The following is a 17,046-nucleotide window of genomic DNA, read 5'->3' as shown; positions in this document are numbered from 1 at the left end:
GTAAAGGTCACTTACCATTTTCCGACATAAGCAGATGGCCTTACACAAGTGCTGGCTGCGCTTACAATGCTGATTTCATCGAGAATGATCATTTCAATATCTGCGGAGGCCGCGGGATTTGGCTAGGGATGTATTGGATAATATTACATGGGAGGGTGCAGCTGAGAAAGCGAGACGTTACACTTACAGCTCTACTTGAGACGATGGAAATTGAACAGTGAGATATGCGATTCAACAGCATGGACGACAGCAATATGGATGTAGCGAAATATAGCAAGATTTGTTGTTATCCAAGGAAAGTAAGGATATCTCTCGTCGAAGGTCTCCTCTCAGGGGCCGACCAGCAGCCCTTGACCAACTCCCATAGACGGTCATCCAAACCCCTCTCGGTGGCCGCAGGATCACTAGGACGTGGAGGCATCTCCCCCCTAGAAAGTTTGATGATAACATGTGTTGTGTGGCGGATGTTGTACCATGGTACTTGATGGGTCATAACCTAAGAATAGCATGAGATTTGTAAATTGTTCTCGAATGAAATTTTAACTTACCTCGAGTATAGTCATGCCATATGCAAATATGTCAGATTGGGTGGTAAGCATACCGCCGTCACAGCAGAGCTCTGGCGCAAGCCATCTCTGGGAATTTGAAACTCTGAATCAAATTGAGTCAGTACATCGCAAGTGATCGCATTATCGATCTCAGTACCCAGCAGACATCGTAAAATTTACACCCGTGACATCTTCCAGGACCTGATTTCACATATCAGTGATGTGGTCAATCAACTATTGGAATGTGATGCTACCTTGGCAAAGCCGAAATCGGCCAGCAGGGGGTTCCCGCTGGCATCGACAACGATGTTGGACTAGTAGCACGATCACGTCAAGCCCTCAAATTGTAGATAAAAGCTACGCACCGCTTTGAGGTCACCGTGCACGATCGGGGGTGTCATGCTGTGCAGAACATCCACACCCTCGCAAATGCCTTTAATCTGGAACGAGTCAACATCATATCAAACATTCTCAGAAGACTTGTACATACCAGAGCATAATGATCTACGGTGGGGTACTTTTTTATATACTCGTCCACTGTGCCATTGACCATCCATGGACTTACGACATACCTGATCGAATGACATGGTAAGAGGAGTGAGCAATCATTCAGGCAGAAGAGCTTACGGGAAAGGCCCGTCATTTTGACAGAAACCATAGAAAGGAAGGATATGCTCCCCGCGGTCGGCTTCCCACACACGTTTCCAGATCTCCACCTCTCTCTTGAACCTCTAGAATATGCTGTGAGGATGATATTTCGAGTAGATGGGAGTGATAATGTACCCGAAGCGTTTGAGGCTCGCAGTGAACAGCCCGTAGGATTTTGATGGCTACCTTTTCCTCGTTCAAATAGAGGCCTTCCCATATATCTGCTGATCCCGTTCCCTTGACAGCATATTGCCCGATGCGTTTCACTTCATTGCGTTTAAGGTTCATGTTCGGTAAAAGTAACTGAGACGAATGTTGTATGTGGTACAGGTTGCTTTCCAGACCACGATCTGTGGTTGGAATCTGACCCGGAAGATTCTGCATAACGATGAGTTCATCAGGACTAGTCTAGCAGTGAGTTGAAGTGACCCTTTGCATCAATTTCATGATCTGATTCAGATCTGCAGCCTGCTTCATCTGTGCGACTTGCATGAGCTCCTGCTGGTTCCTGATGTCGCCCAGATACTGCACGATGTCTTCCTTGTCTCGTGTACGGCTCAACTCAAAGTTTGTCTGCCATGTATGAATGGACATGTGAGAGGCGACCTGAAGAGGTGTTAGGACAATTTTGCTAGAGCACGCTTCTGTACCTGTAGTTTGACCAAGCAATCTGAAATATCTGCGTGACATTGCTGGATGGTACCAGCCAGCTCGTCTTGTTTGACGAACAGCTTGACCCTGGACATGGAGCACCACGGCTCCATTCTGTCCAGAATACTTTGAAGGGTGCTGATAAGCAGATCAGTTAATTGATCGGAGGTCAAGTCAGACCACTAACTGGTGGGCACCCGAACACAACCTATCCTGATGATCCGGGGTTAAATTCTGCCCCTCGTTGTTGATGACAGACATGAGACTCAAGCAGCGATCTTGGAGTAGAACGATCCCATTTCTGCGACAAGCTGTTCAGTACTCGGATCTATGGACCATCGAAGATATTACACACTTATTAGCTTCTGCTGTTGCGAGCATGTTGATCAATGCGACCAATACGCCCGCAGCGGGTGCGAGCCATGGCACTGGAGCAAATTGAGCAGCTGTCTGCGCTGCACCTATGATTGTCCGAGCTGCTATATTGGCCATTAATGCCAATATGGTTCAGGATGTGAGAGTGTCAGTTGTAGAAGTTGAAGAAGGGAAGTTGAGGAGGCGCAACCTGCATAATCGCAAGTTGATCGTGAGTTTATATGTTGCTGTGTAATGTGGAATCTGGATTAGCGCTCATGCACATGACGTGCGAAAGATCCTCCACCTAGCTACGGATATGAGAATATAAGAACAATCAGAACTGTGTACTTGGAATTCTTTAGCTTCCAGGGACCCATGATCACCTCGAGCTTCAACGCGGTGCTTAATGGAAGTTCTTACGAAGAATGTTCATGGCGGCGCTGGGATCATCACGTGCCCGGCAGACTTGCTGTGCTGCTTGTTTTAACCCTTGTCATGCACAGGAGTTGTTATCACAATGGCTCGAATGTTCCCTACGTCTGATCCGTACCTGCCGCCCTATAAATCTCTCATAATACAAGGGAATTATCACCCTTCAGCTCCAATTCACATGTGTCTGTCAGTTCCAACGGGTGCCAAGGCTTTACTTCTTTCTTCTGCTCGACAGGCTCTCATACGTAGCCTTCAAGAGTATAACGACGAATGGTTACTTTCCAATTCTGGAACAGGCAATACTTGTCGCAGTAGTTCCGAGGTTGACATCTTGTTGGTCCCTTTTTGTGTATGCGTGTGGGCGTAATGTGATCAATTTGCCCAGCTACCCTCCAACCCCAAATCACCTGGTTGTGTTATTATCCGCGTTTAGAACACACGAGGCCTCAGATCCTGTACCTCTTGATTCCAAAGCAACTCTAGATTCTGTTCCGTCATTGCTTGTTTTGCACGAGTTATCTGCATACTTCTTGCCCATGAATGAAAACAACCCGTATGTATTATTCGCTCTTGCTGTGTGCATCACGTTTTTAGGAAATTCGGTTGTTGTAAAGGCACACTATCGCCTCGTATCTCCAGCTTGTTAGCTACGCGCTGGCGTTGGCAAGTTTCCTCTCCCCGGAATCACAGTGCGTCGGATGGCAGTGAAGTGTCCATCGATAAATCGAGCATTTAATGGCATTTAGAACTCCTATGCGTTTCGCTCTATTTGATTCACAACTTGACCAACTGAAGCTTCCCGTCTTACGAACCCCAACTGTCCCCGTGTTCGACGGAGAAGAGAGCGGCGATGAAACACCTCGACCCGAATCCGTCGCTTTTGTGGCACACAAGTATTTCGAATGGGTGGGCACGTTTGACCGATGTATTACTAATTCATTTTCTTTCGGTTCGCCTTGCTGATCTATTCCATCAGCAGACACTAATTCTTCATCTGATGGAAGTGAAGTACGCCGATGCACGTTCACGTTGCACAAGCAAGGCAGTGACAGTAAATCGGATATCATGTGGCGGTGGTCAGAAGTTCCAGAACGGGCGCACAGCCGCTGTGGGGGACCTGCAATCGCATTTTCCTGGTAACAACGTGGGGGTCCAATCCCGCGGTTGGCTTTGCCTGATATTTCTGAACACAGGATAGATAGCCTTGACCCTTGATCACTGAGAGTTGAATCCGGCCCGCCTCCCCGATCATTTCTATGGTGGAACCAGTCGCTGTCATTACCTGCAGCCGAGTAATAGTCATCTCGTCCAACAGTCCTTAGCTATAGATTGCCCTTGATCACTGAGTGCCAGGGGAGTTGAGTCCTGCCCGCCTCCTCGACTATTGCTATGGTGGAACCAGTCACTGTCCTTTCCTGGGTTTTACCTTATAGTCTCTTGTAATAGTCAGAACAAAGTCAGAATTTTCAAACAGTCCTTATAATTATTAGATGTCCTGTAATAGAGTTCAAGCATTTTTCTATAACTCTACAACACATCCACATAAACATATAAATTCTCGACAGATGGATAGTCCGACATATGCATCGAAAGTACAAAGTCCGTCGGCTTTTTCTTTTAAAATCGATACGCTGAGTCCAGCGGAAACTTCGGCACAGAAAAGTTGGTTTTAGTGCAGTTTTCCCTAGGGACGCGCGAACTCGTGGGACCTTCAAGTAGTGCCGTAACGCTGATGGGCCCGCGCACTTTTGGACACGCATTCCGTAAAGCTAGAAATTCAGCTTAGAAGGTTGCCAACAAGCTTGTAGTGACGGTCACTAGACCGTAACTCCGACCAAACAGAATTTGAAGAGTACTTCACTCTCGACCTCTAAAGTTCAAACAGACTTCGGACTGACTCGACTGCATCTTCCGCTACTCAAAGAATATGGAAGACTCAGAGGAGCTCTCGTTCGTCTCTTTCATTCTGAAACCAGGTTCATCTCTCCATCCAACGTTTCTTTTGGCTGTCGATGCTGCATTTGCACTCCTGTTCTTCGTCTTCCTTTGGTCAGCGTACCTAACGAAAGGCAATCCGCACTTCTTCGTTTTGATGGGTATCCAGCTCGCTCTGTGGGCGAGCGTAAAATGGTACGTCATGTTGGGCATACAAATGTCGAGCGTTGAACAGTAAACTGGAGTCAATATATAGGTTTGTGCAAGAGCTTAACAAAGTTCCTCCTGCGAATGTGACGACTAGTATGGAGACGAGTACAGACAAAAAAGAACAATAATCAACGATTTATGGTATACACGACGCAGAGCAAATTATAGAGCTCTTCATCGACGTGCCTTGTCATTTCCTTCATGCCAACGTTTCATTCGTTTTGCGCTTTCTTGAGCCAGCGCAAACACTACAGACCGGTGAGTAAGCGTCCAAGCCACAGTTCTCGGCAGTACTGACATTCCCTTTCTGTACCATCAAGCCCTTCTCTGAATGACTGTGCAGTATCAGTAGAAGGTCCACCTCCTCCTGCAGGGCCAAGTGCCGCGAAATGCTGCGCTTGATCAATCACCTCCAGCAGACGCCCTTTGAAGGCCTGAACGAAACAACTATTAACAATATCGCACAACGTATGCAGACAATGTACCTTTGTCAGCATTTCTGATATACCATTTGCCTGCTCTTCGCTCAAACTTATAGCCGGTCAGACATGCTCCCTGAAATCAACGGCGAGACTCACATATCCATGACCATCTTTCCAAAGCCGTACCATAGTCCACCTGCACCAACCAAGTTGGATAGCTTTACGCTTCGAGGCTCAGCCTTGAGCGCGTTTCTTACTCGTGTGCCAAAGGGTGAAGGGATAGTGAAGTCAGCCCAGTCACTGAAGATCCGTTTATTCTTGTGCCTACTGGATATGCCTTAGACGCACGAGAACAACATGATATAGGCTAGCCATATCGGTATTGGAGCCTTCGTCAATGATTTGATCTAAGATAGCTTGAACAATGATGATACGCGTGAAAAGGGCAATTGAGACGCGCACATCACGGTCAGATCCACCTGCGAGGTGACCCATGTCAGGGATGTCGACTTTGAAGGTGCATTGTATTTTCTAGGCCAGACCTTGAGTATTAGAATATCAAGTACATCACACAGACCTGATTTTCAGCTAGGATGGCATCGATGGAAAAGTAGTCGTTATCCATGATGGTGGCCGCGTTCGTCAAAACGCGTTTGTGGCTGTCACTTTGGTACAGGCTGACACTCAGTACTCAGTACTCACGCGCACGGTTGTTTTAACCACCAACCCTTCTATCATGAACCACATACGTCAAGCATTACTTTCAGCAAGACGACCGGTTCGTCCGACTTCACTGGCACTCCTCCGCTGTCGGCGAACATTCTCCTACACATCGCGACTACAAGCCTCAGAGAATGAAGACACCTTCCTTTCGCAATTCAAGAACACTTCAATATTCGGGAAACTTGCGGATAAACCAGATGCTTTGATGGCGCTCCGAGATTTTGCGGAACTCATGAAGGCTCAGGGTCAGCCGCCAATTGTGTAGTCATTCACACATGTTTATGCATTTTGCTTCCAGGTATTGACGCAAACACCCCACCCTCGACATTCCAGATGATGAAGTTGGCTGCAAACTCGGAGTTTAGAGAAGCAGCGCAGAAAGTTGTCTCTGAGTTACAAAAGGCGGGTGTGGACCTCACTTCGCAGGTGAGCAAATTCTTCTCGGAGGTTTACGCTCTCGCCGAATTCCTTTTGCCAGGATACTATACAGGAGCTTATGGGCCTGTCCAAGAAGGCGGGAGGGGATTAAAATGGGCTACTATAGCGTAAAATAGGTGCCTAATAGTACTTCCTAGTCTCTGATATAAGCGACTTGCTGGCCTGTGCCTTGTGTTGCAATTGTCAATCCTTTGGCCGTCACGGTCATGTCAGATGAGGCAGGACCTTCCAGCACGATACGTTCCGAAGCCCCAGAAAGACCCCTGCCATCTACACCATTCTATTCTATCGAATATCCGGGTTATGTCAAACCCGAATCGGTTCCGTTGGCGGTGAGTAATCTCGGAGGGCATTCACGCCTAGAAACCGCGTTCAAACGCACCGCGGCCAAGAATGAGGCGCTTCTTGAGCTCAATCTACGACCAGGGAATCCATTTGCACACCCAATACCGGGCGACATAGTCAGCACCAACAATATTCTATTGAAAGTCGTGAGACGGAAACGAAGGAACCCAAACGGAGAATGTGTTGGGGAGTTCACTGCAGAGGCGGTGGGTGTTATCCCGAAGACTGCACGGTTTCGCAGTGAGTCCAACTCACGTTTACAAGTGTCTCACTAATCTGTCTGCAACTATGAGGTATGGCGGATTATCAGTTTCAGCCTGACATGAATGATCCTTTGGCCCAGCTGCGCCTTGCAATGGATCGAATGGATGGTAAGCAGTGTTTCAGTCGGTCGATCCGCAGACCTCATATTCCGAAGTCGATGCAATCCGACAATATTCGATTCCGGAGGAAAAAGAGGACTATGTGATTCCAGCGTCCATCCACCCACCCGAGCTAGACCCAGCATTGGCAGAGCAAAGCGAGCAAACTTCTGGACCTCGCAGTAACTTGCGCTTATTCCCTCCTCCGCTGTTCAGCCGTCAAAACGTACCGCAAAACTACAAGCACGTGATTCTGCTCGTTCTACTCTAAATTGCTGACCAGCCAGCAGCTTCAAAGCAAACCCTGCTTCGATTGTGACGTCCCTCATCAATGAAGAAACTGGTGAAGAACGCAAAAGGCTTATCAATAAGGGCCGATGGAAAGGTCATGGGCCAGTGACGATCACTTTCAGCGATCCCAATGTTTGACTTGTCCTCTCATACCTCTGCAGCAATTTCTGATTCTCTGCAATAGGTTCCTGAGGGCCCTCCTCCAACAGTTGAAACTGGGCGCACTCAAGCTAATAGTGAACTTTTGAATCGAATACTGGAAGTGAGCTGCTCTTTATCCCTCTTGATTGATTGCTTGCTCATTTGAGAAGTTCATGAATGAACGTCCTGTGTGGACTCGTGCTGCCCTTTACAACCAATTTTCGCCCGCAGAATTGAGAGAAATACACAAGTACGCACTACATCATGCGATCACAAAAGTCTAACCAGCGACTACAGCTCGAAAGTCATCATGCCTTTGGCCGGATATATGTTCTCAGATGGACCATGGCGAGATGCCATGGTTCGATTTAAATATGACCCTCGGAAAGAATTGGATGCCCGAATGTGAGTTTTGTACGTATTGCTATTTGCGAACACTCACTGTCAAGGCCTGAAGATATCAACGGATATATTTTCGGAATGCCAACCACCCCATGGCACGGCCTTCCGTGGTAGCGCGTCGGCAAGAGGGCAGGTCAAGTACCACATACATCAGCAGGTCCATCGAGCAAGAGGAGTCGTTTGAGGCCGATCGACGGTAAGCTTTCATAATTGTCACTGTGTCTGGCTCGATGTAAACGATCACTAGTAAATCACACATATTTGACGGGAAAACTGTCACTAAAGAGACAGCCGCGTTCCAATTATGCGATATTCACGACCCTATGTTGAAGGAGATGGTGGAAGATGATGAAGACCTCCGGGAAGTCTGTGACGTGAGTCGCTGATGATGTGAGAATGGGTTTTCATTGATCATATGTATTGGTAGGAACGAGATGGGTGGTATAGCGCACAGGCACTGGAGAGAATCAAGACCATCCTCCGACACAAGTTTTTCTCACTATTGCAAGGGTATGTGGCAACAGAGGAGGAATGTCAAGCCCTTCTGGAACAGGATGCCTCTGGCAAATCACAAACCACTCGTATGAAACGCCTTAAATTCGGAAAACATAACATGGCGAAAGGGGCTCTGCGACCAGAAGATGCAGCAGTGCGTATTTACAGGTCTTATCTCACGATACTCTCTTATCCCTTCCTCTCTCTCACAGGCTGCGAGACTGCAAGCAACTCTGGATCGGAATGCCAAAACTCTCCTAGCGACTCGACGGGAGATGTATGGCGGTCGAAATTCGCAGACTGCAGACAATTCACGATAATGTGATGCGTGTGGTGTGGTATTTCGATAACAAAAGCCATATGCAATAGTCGTGGATGATGCACTGTTATATTTACAAGTGGTTGAGATGATCTGTAGACAAGGGGCTATAGGCGATTAATGTGAAGCGCATCCGAATCATCTGATCCTTTTCGAAATCCAGATTTATTGTGCAACGTGATATTGATACCCCACCTTGTAACGTACCCGTGAGAGCGTGAGGAGCATCTGGAGATATTCGGCGAACTACTCAAGCTCATGCAGCTCCATCATAATTGGGACCCGAATGGCGATAAGGCATCGCGAGCGCTGCGGACAGAAGACATGCCGGTATTCAATGCAACTAGTACTAGGTTCCTTCGGCCTAAGGTAAGACTCAGGACTTGCAAACGTTCAATCCCAAATCGGGCACCGGCCGAATCCAATTTGATCGGCCGAGCAACTTTGTTTTAACAAAACCTGCTTTAAAGGCTGGATGGTGACAGATATCTACCATATCATTTATCCCCACCACCACCGTTTATCTCAACATCATGCCTGGTGCAATCACTGGTCCTCGAACACTTTATGATAAAATTTGGGACGATCATGTCGTGTGAGGCTTCCCCTGTCCGTGTATTAGACATATACTGATTAACAGATAGAGATGTGAAGGAAGACGGCCTTGCCCTCATTTACATCGACCGGTACGCAAACAGACTTTCTATCTCATTGATGTGAACTCACTCTGTCACAGGCATCTTGTCCATGAGGTCACGAGCCCTCAGGCATTTGAAGGCCTGTAAGCACAATCATCAGACCCGCCTTCGTTACAATAGGCTAACAGGACTCCCTTAGGAAGAATGCTGGTAGGCCTGTTCGTCGTCCAGACTGTACTCTTGCCACTGTGGATCATAACATTCCGTATGTTGAACGACACATCTTTGCTTTGCATAGGCTCACATTGCGACAGCACCATTTCCCGGAAAAGCTACAAGTCTGTGGATACCTTTGTCGCCGAACCCGACTCGCGTGCGCAGGTTATGCAATTGGAAGAGAACGTGAAGGATTTTGGGTTGACTTATTTCGGGCTATCTGACAAGCGCCAAGGTTTGAACTAATGCAGCTGTGTGCGTGAACGCTAAATGACACGGTACTTTCCAGGTATCGTGCATATCATTGGTCCCGAGCAAGGCTTTACGGTAAGTCTTCATATCTATCAGATGTATGTAACAGCATAAACTTGGTTGAACCTTACCAGTTGCCTGGCATTACTTGCGTGTGCGGTGACTCACACACCTCAAGTATGTTCAACATGCTACTTTTCGGTGCGAGTTGACGTTGATCTGATTGCAATAGCACATGGTGCCTTTGGTTCCCTGGCATTCGGTATTGGAACCTCCGAGGTGGAACATGTTCTTGCTACCCAAACTCTCTTGCAGAGGAAAGGCAAAAATATGCGCATCAGCGTCGATGGTGAGCTCGCCGAAGGCGTTGGCTCAAAAGATGTCATTTTACACATCATCGGTGTCATCGGAACTGCTGGTGGTACCGGAAGTGTTATCGAGTACGCCGGCTCGGTATTCCGCAACATGAGCATGGAGGCTCGCATGAGTGTTTGCAATATGAGCATCGAAGCCGGTGCTCGTGCAGGCATGGTTGCACCCGACGAGATCACTTTTACATATTTGCGGAATCGTCCCCTCGCTCCCAAGGGCGAGGAATGGGACCGTGCAGAGGCTTACTGGAAAACTCTCAAGAGTGACGACGGCGCTAAGTTTGACATTGAAATCAACATTAACGCCGCAGATATCCCTCCTACCGTCACCTGGGGCACCTCCCCCCAGGATGTTGTCGCGATTACTGGCAAGGTCCCTGATCCGTCCACCATGTCTGACCCGTCGAAACGTGCATCGGCAGAGCGGGCCTTGGCTTATATGGGCCTGCAGGCAAACACGCCCATGGAAGACATTTCTCTTCAGAAAGTGTTCATTGGGTCCTGTACAAACAGTCGCATAGAAGATCTTCGATCCGCCGCCCGGATCGTCCTCGCCGCCGGTCCTGATGCTAAGGTCGCCTCAAATGTAGAAGCCATGGTTGTTCCCGGATCAGGTCTGATTAAACAGCACGCTGAGGCGGAAGGGTTAGACACCATCTTCAAACGTGCAGGGTTTGACTGGCGTGAAGCCGGTTGCTCAATGTGCCTAGGCATGAATCCAGATCAGCTGGCGCCTGGTGAGCGCTGCGCCAGTACTAGCAATCGCAACTTCGAAGGCCGTCAAGGTGCCGGTGGTCGCACGCACCTCGTCAGCCCCGCTATGGCTGCGGCAGCAGCTATAACGGGTAAACTGACAGACGTTCGCAAGTTTTTCGGTGCAGATGCAGAGGAAAAGGTTGCTGCTGGTCCTAAATTAACTCTCGCGAGTGCCTTGGACTTCCTGACCGAGTTTACCGGACCTGCAACTGAGCCAGAACGCCCATCGCACACCCAGACCGCAACCACTACCTCTTTGCCGACTGCTTCTTCTGGCTCCGGAGTCCCGAAGTTCGTTATCGTGAAAGGCATTGCTGCACCCTTGCATAACGACAATGTTGACACCGACATGATCATCCCGAAACAGTTTTTGAAAACTCTGAAACGGACCGGTCTTGCCAACGCTTTGTTCTTCGCTCAGCGCTTCGATCCGAAAACCGGGGAAAAGACGGATTTCGTTCTTAACAAGTCTCCTCACGACCAAGCCAAGATTCTCATTTGCACTGGCAAAAACTTTGGTTGTGGTAGCTCCCGGGAGCACGCAGCTTGGGCTCTGTGGGTATTCTTGCATTTCTGCATGTTGACATACTCACAAAACCCCTTCGACAGGAATGACTTTGGAATCCGTTGCGTAATCGCGCCAAGTTTTGCAGATATCTTCCGTAACAACACGATGCAAAATGGGATGCTGCCCTTGCCCCTGTCTGAGGAGGACTGCAAAGACCTCGCTGCGGATGCTGAGGCAGGCATGGAGATTGAGGTGGACCTCGAGAAGCAGGAAGTTAGACGTAGTGGAAAGCCGGCTATCACCTTCAGCATCGATCCATTTAGGCGACACTGCCTTGTCAACGGATTGGACGATATCGGCCTGACCCTGCAGAGGGAGGAGGTAATTACCTCATTTGAGGAGAAACGTAGTACTCTCTGGTCGTGGTTGGATGGATTCGGATACCAGGGTCAGAAGATTCCTGTTGCGGGCATAAAAACGGGCAAGAAGATGGAATGGTAAAGGCGAGAAACAAATCCTATTAGTGGGCTCTACAATTATGTACTTGTACTTTGATCAAATGAATTTCGTTTGGCGTGAAACAAGGGACGTTACTTATCAGACGTGTCCACATGTTTCCCGCCTAAAAGTAACAACCTGATACGGTGCTTCTTTTACATAAGGTAAGCACTACTGCATTTTCGCTCCTTAAATATCAGTGCTTGTAGCTACGGACAACGAGAATGGCCCCTACCAAGTCTCGAGAACCTCAGCCCCCCAAAGTCACATCCAAACTGACAACTTCCAAGCCTGCTCACCGTGATCCGATTCAGTTGGGGACTCAGCCTAAAGCTGAGCCCAAGCCACCCAATGCCACTGAGTCTGCGACAAAGCCACAGCAGGTTTACACTAAGAAGCACACACATCGCTCTAGCAAACCTATCATCAACTGGTTTCAGCGCAAGTTATCAGGTACTGTGAAGTCGAGCAGGATTGTAGATACCGCGTTTGTACCGGGCAACTCACAGAACGCCCCAAACGGCAAGAATGGTACAAACGCGTCCCATTCCAGGTCGAATAGCCGTTCGGTATCCTCGCCGTTACCACAGCTCACACCAAGTTCATCGCAAAGACAGGGAGTAACTGGGAATAGCAGTCGAAATGGTTATACCGCATCTCAACGGAAGACTATTTCTCTAAATGGAGAGGGTGATTTGGATACCGGTTTCATACATTCAGATGACGAAGATCTTGACGCGTCGACTCAGCGCTCGTCACTAGCTCGTGATTCATTTTGGTCTCCTGCTAGCGCTCTCGAAGCAGATGAAGATGCTTCTCTCCGCCCCCTCCGCCCAAGTTCACCCCCCTCTCCTTCACTATCTCACTCCTCTTCTTCATATCTATCCAATCCTCGCACCTTCAGAAGTATCGCTGCGAGCACCAAGCCAACAACAGTACTAAGCGTTGACCTTGGTCCTGCTGGAGTAGGACACATAGCACAAGTTCCCATCACACCGGTATCCCAAGTTAATCCTCGTTTTCCGCCCCATGGACGGACATCATCTACCGGAACAAACAGCGGGTTGATAGGCAGTGGTGCCTCCGTTACTTTCTCTGCTCTCCCGCCTTCTCTTCAATCATCTTCTCGCCCGCCTTCCTCCCTGAATTTCAGCTCATCCACGCCAGTATCATTAGGCCCGTCATCTCACATGCCTGGGCTACAGGCCCCTCTGTATACCGCATATCATCCAAGGAACAATCCTCGTCCCTCTTCTCCACCCATGGATAATGCTTCTGTTTTGACCCTTGCTTCTTCAGCTTATGCCATGCCCGGGCAACGTTTAACAATGGGATTTACGGGGCCAACTGCACTGTCGGGACTGATCGGAAGTGGAGACTCGATTTCTCATTTAGAGGGCAGCTTTGCCGGAGATGCAGAAGGCGACGTCATGAGCCAGTTTGTGCTTGGAGATGATGATCGCCACGATGCTGATGTGGAACGCGACGTAGATGCCAGCGTGCGTGCTCTTCGTCCACGGAGCTCACGGAGAGGAAGTTGGGAGAGCGAGATTAGTGGATGGAGCGCCAGGATTCTAGGAACGGGCGGACCCATAAGCATGGGCAGCAAGAGCTTGTGGACGTACAATAGCGCCAAGACTGGCGGACCTCTGAGTGTGGATGATGAAGAAGTCACCAGTGGTTTGGAAACCTCACAGGAAGAAAAGAGTTCGACGGACGGTCCAGATCAAGTTGACGTGTCTTCACCTGAGACACCGGCTGGAGGTGACGGATACGACTCGGCTAAGGAGACGGTGGTCGAAGAATCCTTCGAATCTGCTGATGATGTCTCTGCTACCCTTGGCCGGGCTTCAGGACCCATAGCAATTCGCAAGCTTTCCCTAGCGGAAACCTAAGGCATGTGCATGACCGTACATCGGTGGACTCCCAACTGAATGTTTCCCTCTACCATTAGAATACGTGGGAGGTGATATCGATTTTATTCTTGATCAGTGAGAACTGCCAGGGTCAGATACAATCTGGCGTCACAGCGGCAACTTTCCTTCTTGCTACTTTATGTATGTTCTTCGTTTATGTTATACAACACAGTCACCACTCTCTTTGACGTTGTTCTAATCATCATTGGCATGTGTACTATCACACTCATGTACATAGCTCTACATCTCATTCCAAGTTTATCATCTCATCAAATTTATTGTTAGGCATTTGTTCGCTCCTGGACGGAAGTAACCAAGCAGTCTCGTAAGATACTTCCGAATCCTCCCCTGCATAGTGCACATGGGACCGGGAACATCCCTGTTGACCATGGTATAATATCAATATTAAATACCTAGTTCAGATTGTGACAGTGCATGCGAACTTCCGGATCAGCCTGAGTGCTTCGCAAGTTCGCATGGTCACGGTACCGGTGCGCATTTTTCGAAGCGTGTAGCCTTATTATTAATCTATGTTGTTCGGCAGCTTCATAAGTGGTCTTTACAACAACTTGGATGGCGCTTCTCGAACACTTCCATACGGCCTTGGTTATCTGTGGAGCGCAGCCAAAATGAAATTAGGTCTTGGAGTTGCTGGTATTACCATCTCCCTAATGGCTGCTACCGCCCAGGCGGACTGTCCAGACTATACTACATATGCACAGGTGAATCCTCCAAGATGGCTGAGATTAGATTTCTTGCTCATTAGCGCAGAGTCCTCAAGGGAATCCCTCCTCTGGTCCCCTGGGATTGCCTTACATGCGGCCCGACCCTGCGTGCAGGACTTTCAACAGCACTTCAGCGGAGGTATGACGTGTTTTATGTTGGTAGGACAACGTGTGACTGGGGAGTTATCTGCAGAAAGTTATTCTAGACATGAAGTCGCGTCTGAAAGACCCCGACATCGCGCGTCTCTTTGAGAATACTTTCCCAAATACTCTCGGTACGTATCTAGTTGCTGCAACAATGGACACTCATAAAACTCTGGCAGATACTACTGTGAAATACTACAATGAGGTATGAGTGATGGTGCCTGTTTTCGACGCGTTCTAACTGCCGAAGAGGGAGAACTTGGCATTTATCATTACTGGGGTGAGTTGCTTGCCTCCAATGTGAATAACATATTGATGGTTGCGTCCAGGATATCACGTACGTTGCTCCCTTTCTTGGATTCTCCATATTGACGTTTCATTGCCGCTTGAAGTGCGCAATGGCTGCGTGATACTGGCAACCAGGTAACTCGCTCTGCAAAATTTGCAATTCGAATGTATTCAGTATTTTCTTCCAGTTCTCCCATTACCACACCCTTCTCTCTGTTGACGCCGACCTTGCCAACCTGGTTAAGGCTGTAATTAATAACGAAGCCCGCTATGTTTCACAGTATCCTTACTGTGGTGCCTTTCAACCACCCCCTGAAAGCGGTTTGGGACCCTCTGTCAATGATTGGGCTCTTGGTGTCCTCGTTAATCCGTCAGTTTTTTGCTCATCGTGGTGGTTCGTGTCCTGTGATGCTCTTTGCACAGCCCTGTGGACAATCAAACAGTATTTGAGTGCAAGGTTTACATCTTGACAATCGTAGTCTTTTGAGCACTGACCTGTATGATATCTCCAGTATGAAATCGACTCGCTGTGTGGCTTCATCAAGCTTTCCTCCTCTTACTATGAAGCAACAAAGGATGCATCCATGATGAATGCAGAATGTTTGTCTTTTATTCAGTCTTGCTGTGCTGAGGTTTCATTCTTGGTGCAGGGCTCGCCGCAATTGATCAGATCTTCCGTGTCATTAATGAGCAGTCTCAAGCTTCCTTTGGTGCTGATTGGAACTTCATCTCTTACTACAACTGGACAGGTCTTGCAGGCTCCCTTGCTGGTGCAGTAAACAATGGCGGAAATGGTGAACCTAAAGGATATACGGGTATGGTCGGGACACACCACAGGCCCTCTGATGACTTGAGCACATTCGGTGAGCTTACATGGAGGCGGCCTGGTTCCTCTGATCATATGGCTCGCTTCTAGCTTTCCTTACGCCAGCCAATGCCATGCTGAGCGTTCAGCTAACCAATCTGGCTACCATTTTGGACCACGCTGGTGTGGCCCCCAATGTTAGCAGTCAGGCAAAGCACTGGAGCAAAACGATAGAACAGGCTGTTTGGGAACACACAGTACGTCGAGTGTGGGAGAAGTTCTGCATTTTGCTGATATGTTTATCGCAGGTTGTTGATGGCATCTTTGCATACGAGACTAATGGTATGTTTTTGAGAGCTATCTTTGCATCACTTATGAAAGACTCTTTGAGGATTGGGTTCGCGCTATGTGATGGACGATGCAAACGTTCCGGTAGGCGTCAAATAAAATACATTGTCTTGAAGCAAGCTATAACCTTGAATAGTCTCTCTTGTCACTTCCCTACCTTGGCTTCCTCGACATGGATCACCCTGATTACGTGAAGACCAAGAAGATGCTCATGTCCCGCGGAAACCCTTACTATGCCAAGGGCAGAAGCTTCAATGGTATTGGGTGAGTGTAGTCAAGGAAGAATGAATGTCTATTTCTGACAGAAGGCAGTGGGCCTCACATAGATGTCTGGAACCCTTGGTAACGATTGGCAGATTGTGGCTTGAGATTTAGTGGCCTGATCGTTTCTATATAGGCCCATGTCTCTGGTTAGCAACATCTTTGGAACCAATGATGATGGGGAAATCCTGTCCTCGTTGTACACCATTGTTAATGTGGGTGCCGAAAGATATTGGTTCTGCCATGCTGACTACGCACATAATAGAACACTGGCGGCCTTGGTTTGATCCACGAGTCGATCAATATTTACAACATATCAGATTATACACGCCCTTGGTTCGCATGGGCTAATAGTTATTTCTCTGAGATGCTTCTGGACCTCGCGCAGAGAAAGCCCCACCTGATCTTCAAGGACAATAAGCCGTACACGCCTGGACAGTGACGCATGATGCTGTATCGTGTCAAGTCACCTAGATATTGATAAGCTTGTCTATTATGATGCAATACCACGTCCACTAGCACTGTCTGGAAATGAACGTTGAACTTGCGCACTGTGCTGCGGCAAAGTGAACTAACCTGAGTGTGTGTGATCTAAATGGGA

The 17,046-nt window shown here is 48.3% G+C and overlaps 9 protein-coding genes across 9 annotated transcripts; 7 read left to right on the top strand and 2 right to left on the bottom strand.

Annotated features, from left to right (window-relative positions):
- Positions 1-90: 90 nt before the first annotated feature.
- Positions 91-2,701, bottom strand: F5147DRAFT_667572 (kinase-like domain-containing protein). The gene is made up of 13 exons (XM_041435271.1): positions 2,509-2,701; positions 2,203-2,449; positions 2,035-2,148; positions 1,847-1,985; positions 1,626-1,802; positions 1,332-1,574; positions 1,176-1,279; positions 1,039-1,120; positions 914-988; positions 803-862; positions 706-749; positions 549-651; positions 91-496 (listed from the first exon to the last, which is right to left on the bottom strand). The coding sequence occupies exons 2-13, from the start codon at positions 2,337-2,339 to the stop codon at positions 287-289; spliced, it is 1,488 nt and encodes a 495-aa protein (XP_041299054.1). The 5' UTR covers positions 2,340-2,449; positions 2,509-2,701; the 3' UTR covers positions 91-286.
- On the top strand, positions 2,702-4,113 carry F5147DRAFT_667568 (uncharacterized protein). Its single transcript, XM_041435270.1, has 5 exons — positions 2,702-2,969; positions 3,022-3,189; positions 3,251-3,325; positions 3,383-3,561; positions 3,613-4,113. The coding sequence occupies exons 1-5, from the start codon at positions 2,722-2,724 to the stop codon at positions 3,774-3,776; spliced, it is 834 nt and encodes a 277-aa protein (XP_041299053.1). The 5' UTR covers positions 2,702-2,721; the 3' UTR covers positions 3,777-4,113.
- Positions 4,114-4,163: 50 nt separating this feature from the next.
- Positions 4,164-5,382, top strand: F5147DRAFT_667566 (uncharacterized protein). Its single transcript, XM_041435269.1, has 4 exons — positions 4,164-4,766; positions 4,828-5,039; positions 5,102-5,312; positions 5,360-5,382. The coding sequence occupies exons 1-2, from the start codon at positions 4,564-4,566 to the stop codon at positions 4,907-4,909; spliced, it is 285 nt and encodes a 94-aa protein (XP_041299052.1). The 5' UTR covers positions 4,164-4,563; the 3' UTR covers positions 4,910-5,039; positions 5,102-5,312; positions 5,360-5,382.
- F5147DRAFT_667558 (uncharacterized protein) lies at positions 4,746-5,874 on the bottom strand. The gene is made up of 7 exons (XM_041435268.1): positions 5,781-5,874; positions 5,666-5,734; positions 5,552-5,610; positions 5,360-5,503; positions 5,267-5,312; positions 5,080-5,215; positions 4,746-5,029 (listed from the first exon to the last, which is right to left on the bottom strand). Exons 1-7 carry the CDS (start codon positions 5,826-5,828, stop codon positions 4,956-4,958), a joined length of 576 nt encoding a protein of 191 aa, XP_041299051.1. The 5' UTR covers positions 5,829-5,874; the 3' UTR covers positions 4,746-4,955.
- Positions 5,875-6,581, top strand: F5147DRAFT_667556 (uncharacterized protein). The gene is made up of 3 exons (XM_041435267.1): positions 5,875-6,171; positions 6,225-6,352; positions 6,405-6,581. Exons 1-3 carry the CDS (start codon positions 5,940-5,942, stop codon positions 6,453-6,455), a joined length of 411 nt encoding a protein of 136 aa, XP_041299050.1. The 5' UTR covers positions 5,875-5,939; the 3' UTR covers positions 6,456-6,581.
- On the top strand, positions 6,536-9,011 carry F5147DRAFT_667554 (RNA polymerase III transcription factor IIIC subunit-domain-containing protein). The gene is made up of 11 exons (XM_041435266.1): positions 6,536-6,949; positions 7,003-7,080; positions 7,128-7,314; positions 7,362-7,494; positions 7,547-7,624; positions 7,674-7,753; positions 7,801-7,908; positions 7,961-8,101; positions 8,153-8,279; positions 8,333-8,554; positions 8,613-9,011. The coding sequence occupies exons 1-11, from the start codon at positions 6,571-6,573 to the stop codon at positions 8,718-8,720; spliced, it is 1,641 nt and encodes a 546-aa protein (XP_041299049.1). The 5' UTR covers positions 6,536-6,570; the 3' UTR covers positions 8,721-9,011.
- Positions 9,012-9,096: 85 nt separating this feature from the next.
- On the top strand, positions 9,097-12,041 carry F5147DRAFT_667546 (aconitase family-domain-containing protein). Its single transcript, XM_041435265.1, has 9 exons — positions 9,097-9,314; positions 9,364-9,405; positions 9,456-9,500; positions 9,557-9,622; positions 9,672-9,808; positions 9,863-9,900; positions 9,960-10,002; positions 10,058-11,507; positions 11,562-12,041. The coding sequence occupies exons 1-9, from the start codon at positions 9,253-9,255 to the stop codon at positions 11,959-11,961; spliced, it is 2,283 nt and encodes a 760-aa protein (XP_041299048.1). The 5' UTR covers positions 9,097-9,252; the 3' UTR covers positions 11,962-12,041.
- F5147DRAFT_667541 (uncharacterized protein) lies at positions 11,966-14,220 on the top strand. Its single transcript, XM_041435264.1, has one exon. The coding sequence runs from the start codon at positions 12,183-12,185 to the stop codon at positions 13,851-13,853; it is 1,671 nt and encodes a 556-aa protein (XP_041299047.1). The 5' UTR covers positions 11,966-12,182; the 3' UTR covers positions 13,854-14,220.
- A 176-nt stretch (positions 14,221-14,396) lies between these two features.
- On the top strand, positions 14,397-16,977 carry F5147DRAFT_667534 (Six-hairpin glycosidase-like protein). The gene is made up of 18 exons (XM_041435263.1): positions 14,397-14,596; positions 14,646-14,738; positions 14,793-14,874; positions 14,923-14,948; positions 14,994-15,023; positions 15,073-15,080; positions 15,136-15,166; positions 15,220-15,401; positions 15,455-15,488; positions 15,544-15,631; positions 15,682-15,894; positions 15,948-16,093; positions 16,145-16,178; positions 16,228-16,268; positions 16,321-16,448; positions 16,497-16,526; positions 16,582-16,660; positions 16,711-16,977. The coding sequence occupies exons 1-18, from the start codon at positions 14,405-14,407 to the stop codon at positions 16,885-16,887; spliced, it is 1,614 nt and encodes a 537-aa protein (XP_041299046.1). The 5' UTR covers positions 14,397-14,404; the 3' UTR covers positions 16,888-16,977.
- The last annotated feature ends 69 nt before the right edge of the window (positions 16,978-17,046 follow it).

The sequence above is a fragment of the Suillus discolor genome (assembly GCF_016758755.1).
Source record: "Suillus discolor strain FC423 chromosome Unknown F5147scaffold_3, whole genome shotgun sequence".
NCBI lineage: Eukaryota > Fungi > Basidiomycota > Agaricomycetes > Boletales > Suillaceae > Suillus > Suillus discolor.
Note: the sequence above shows the minus strand (reverse complement) of the source record. Positions and strands in the feature narration are given on the sequence as shown.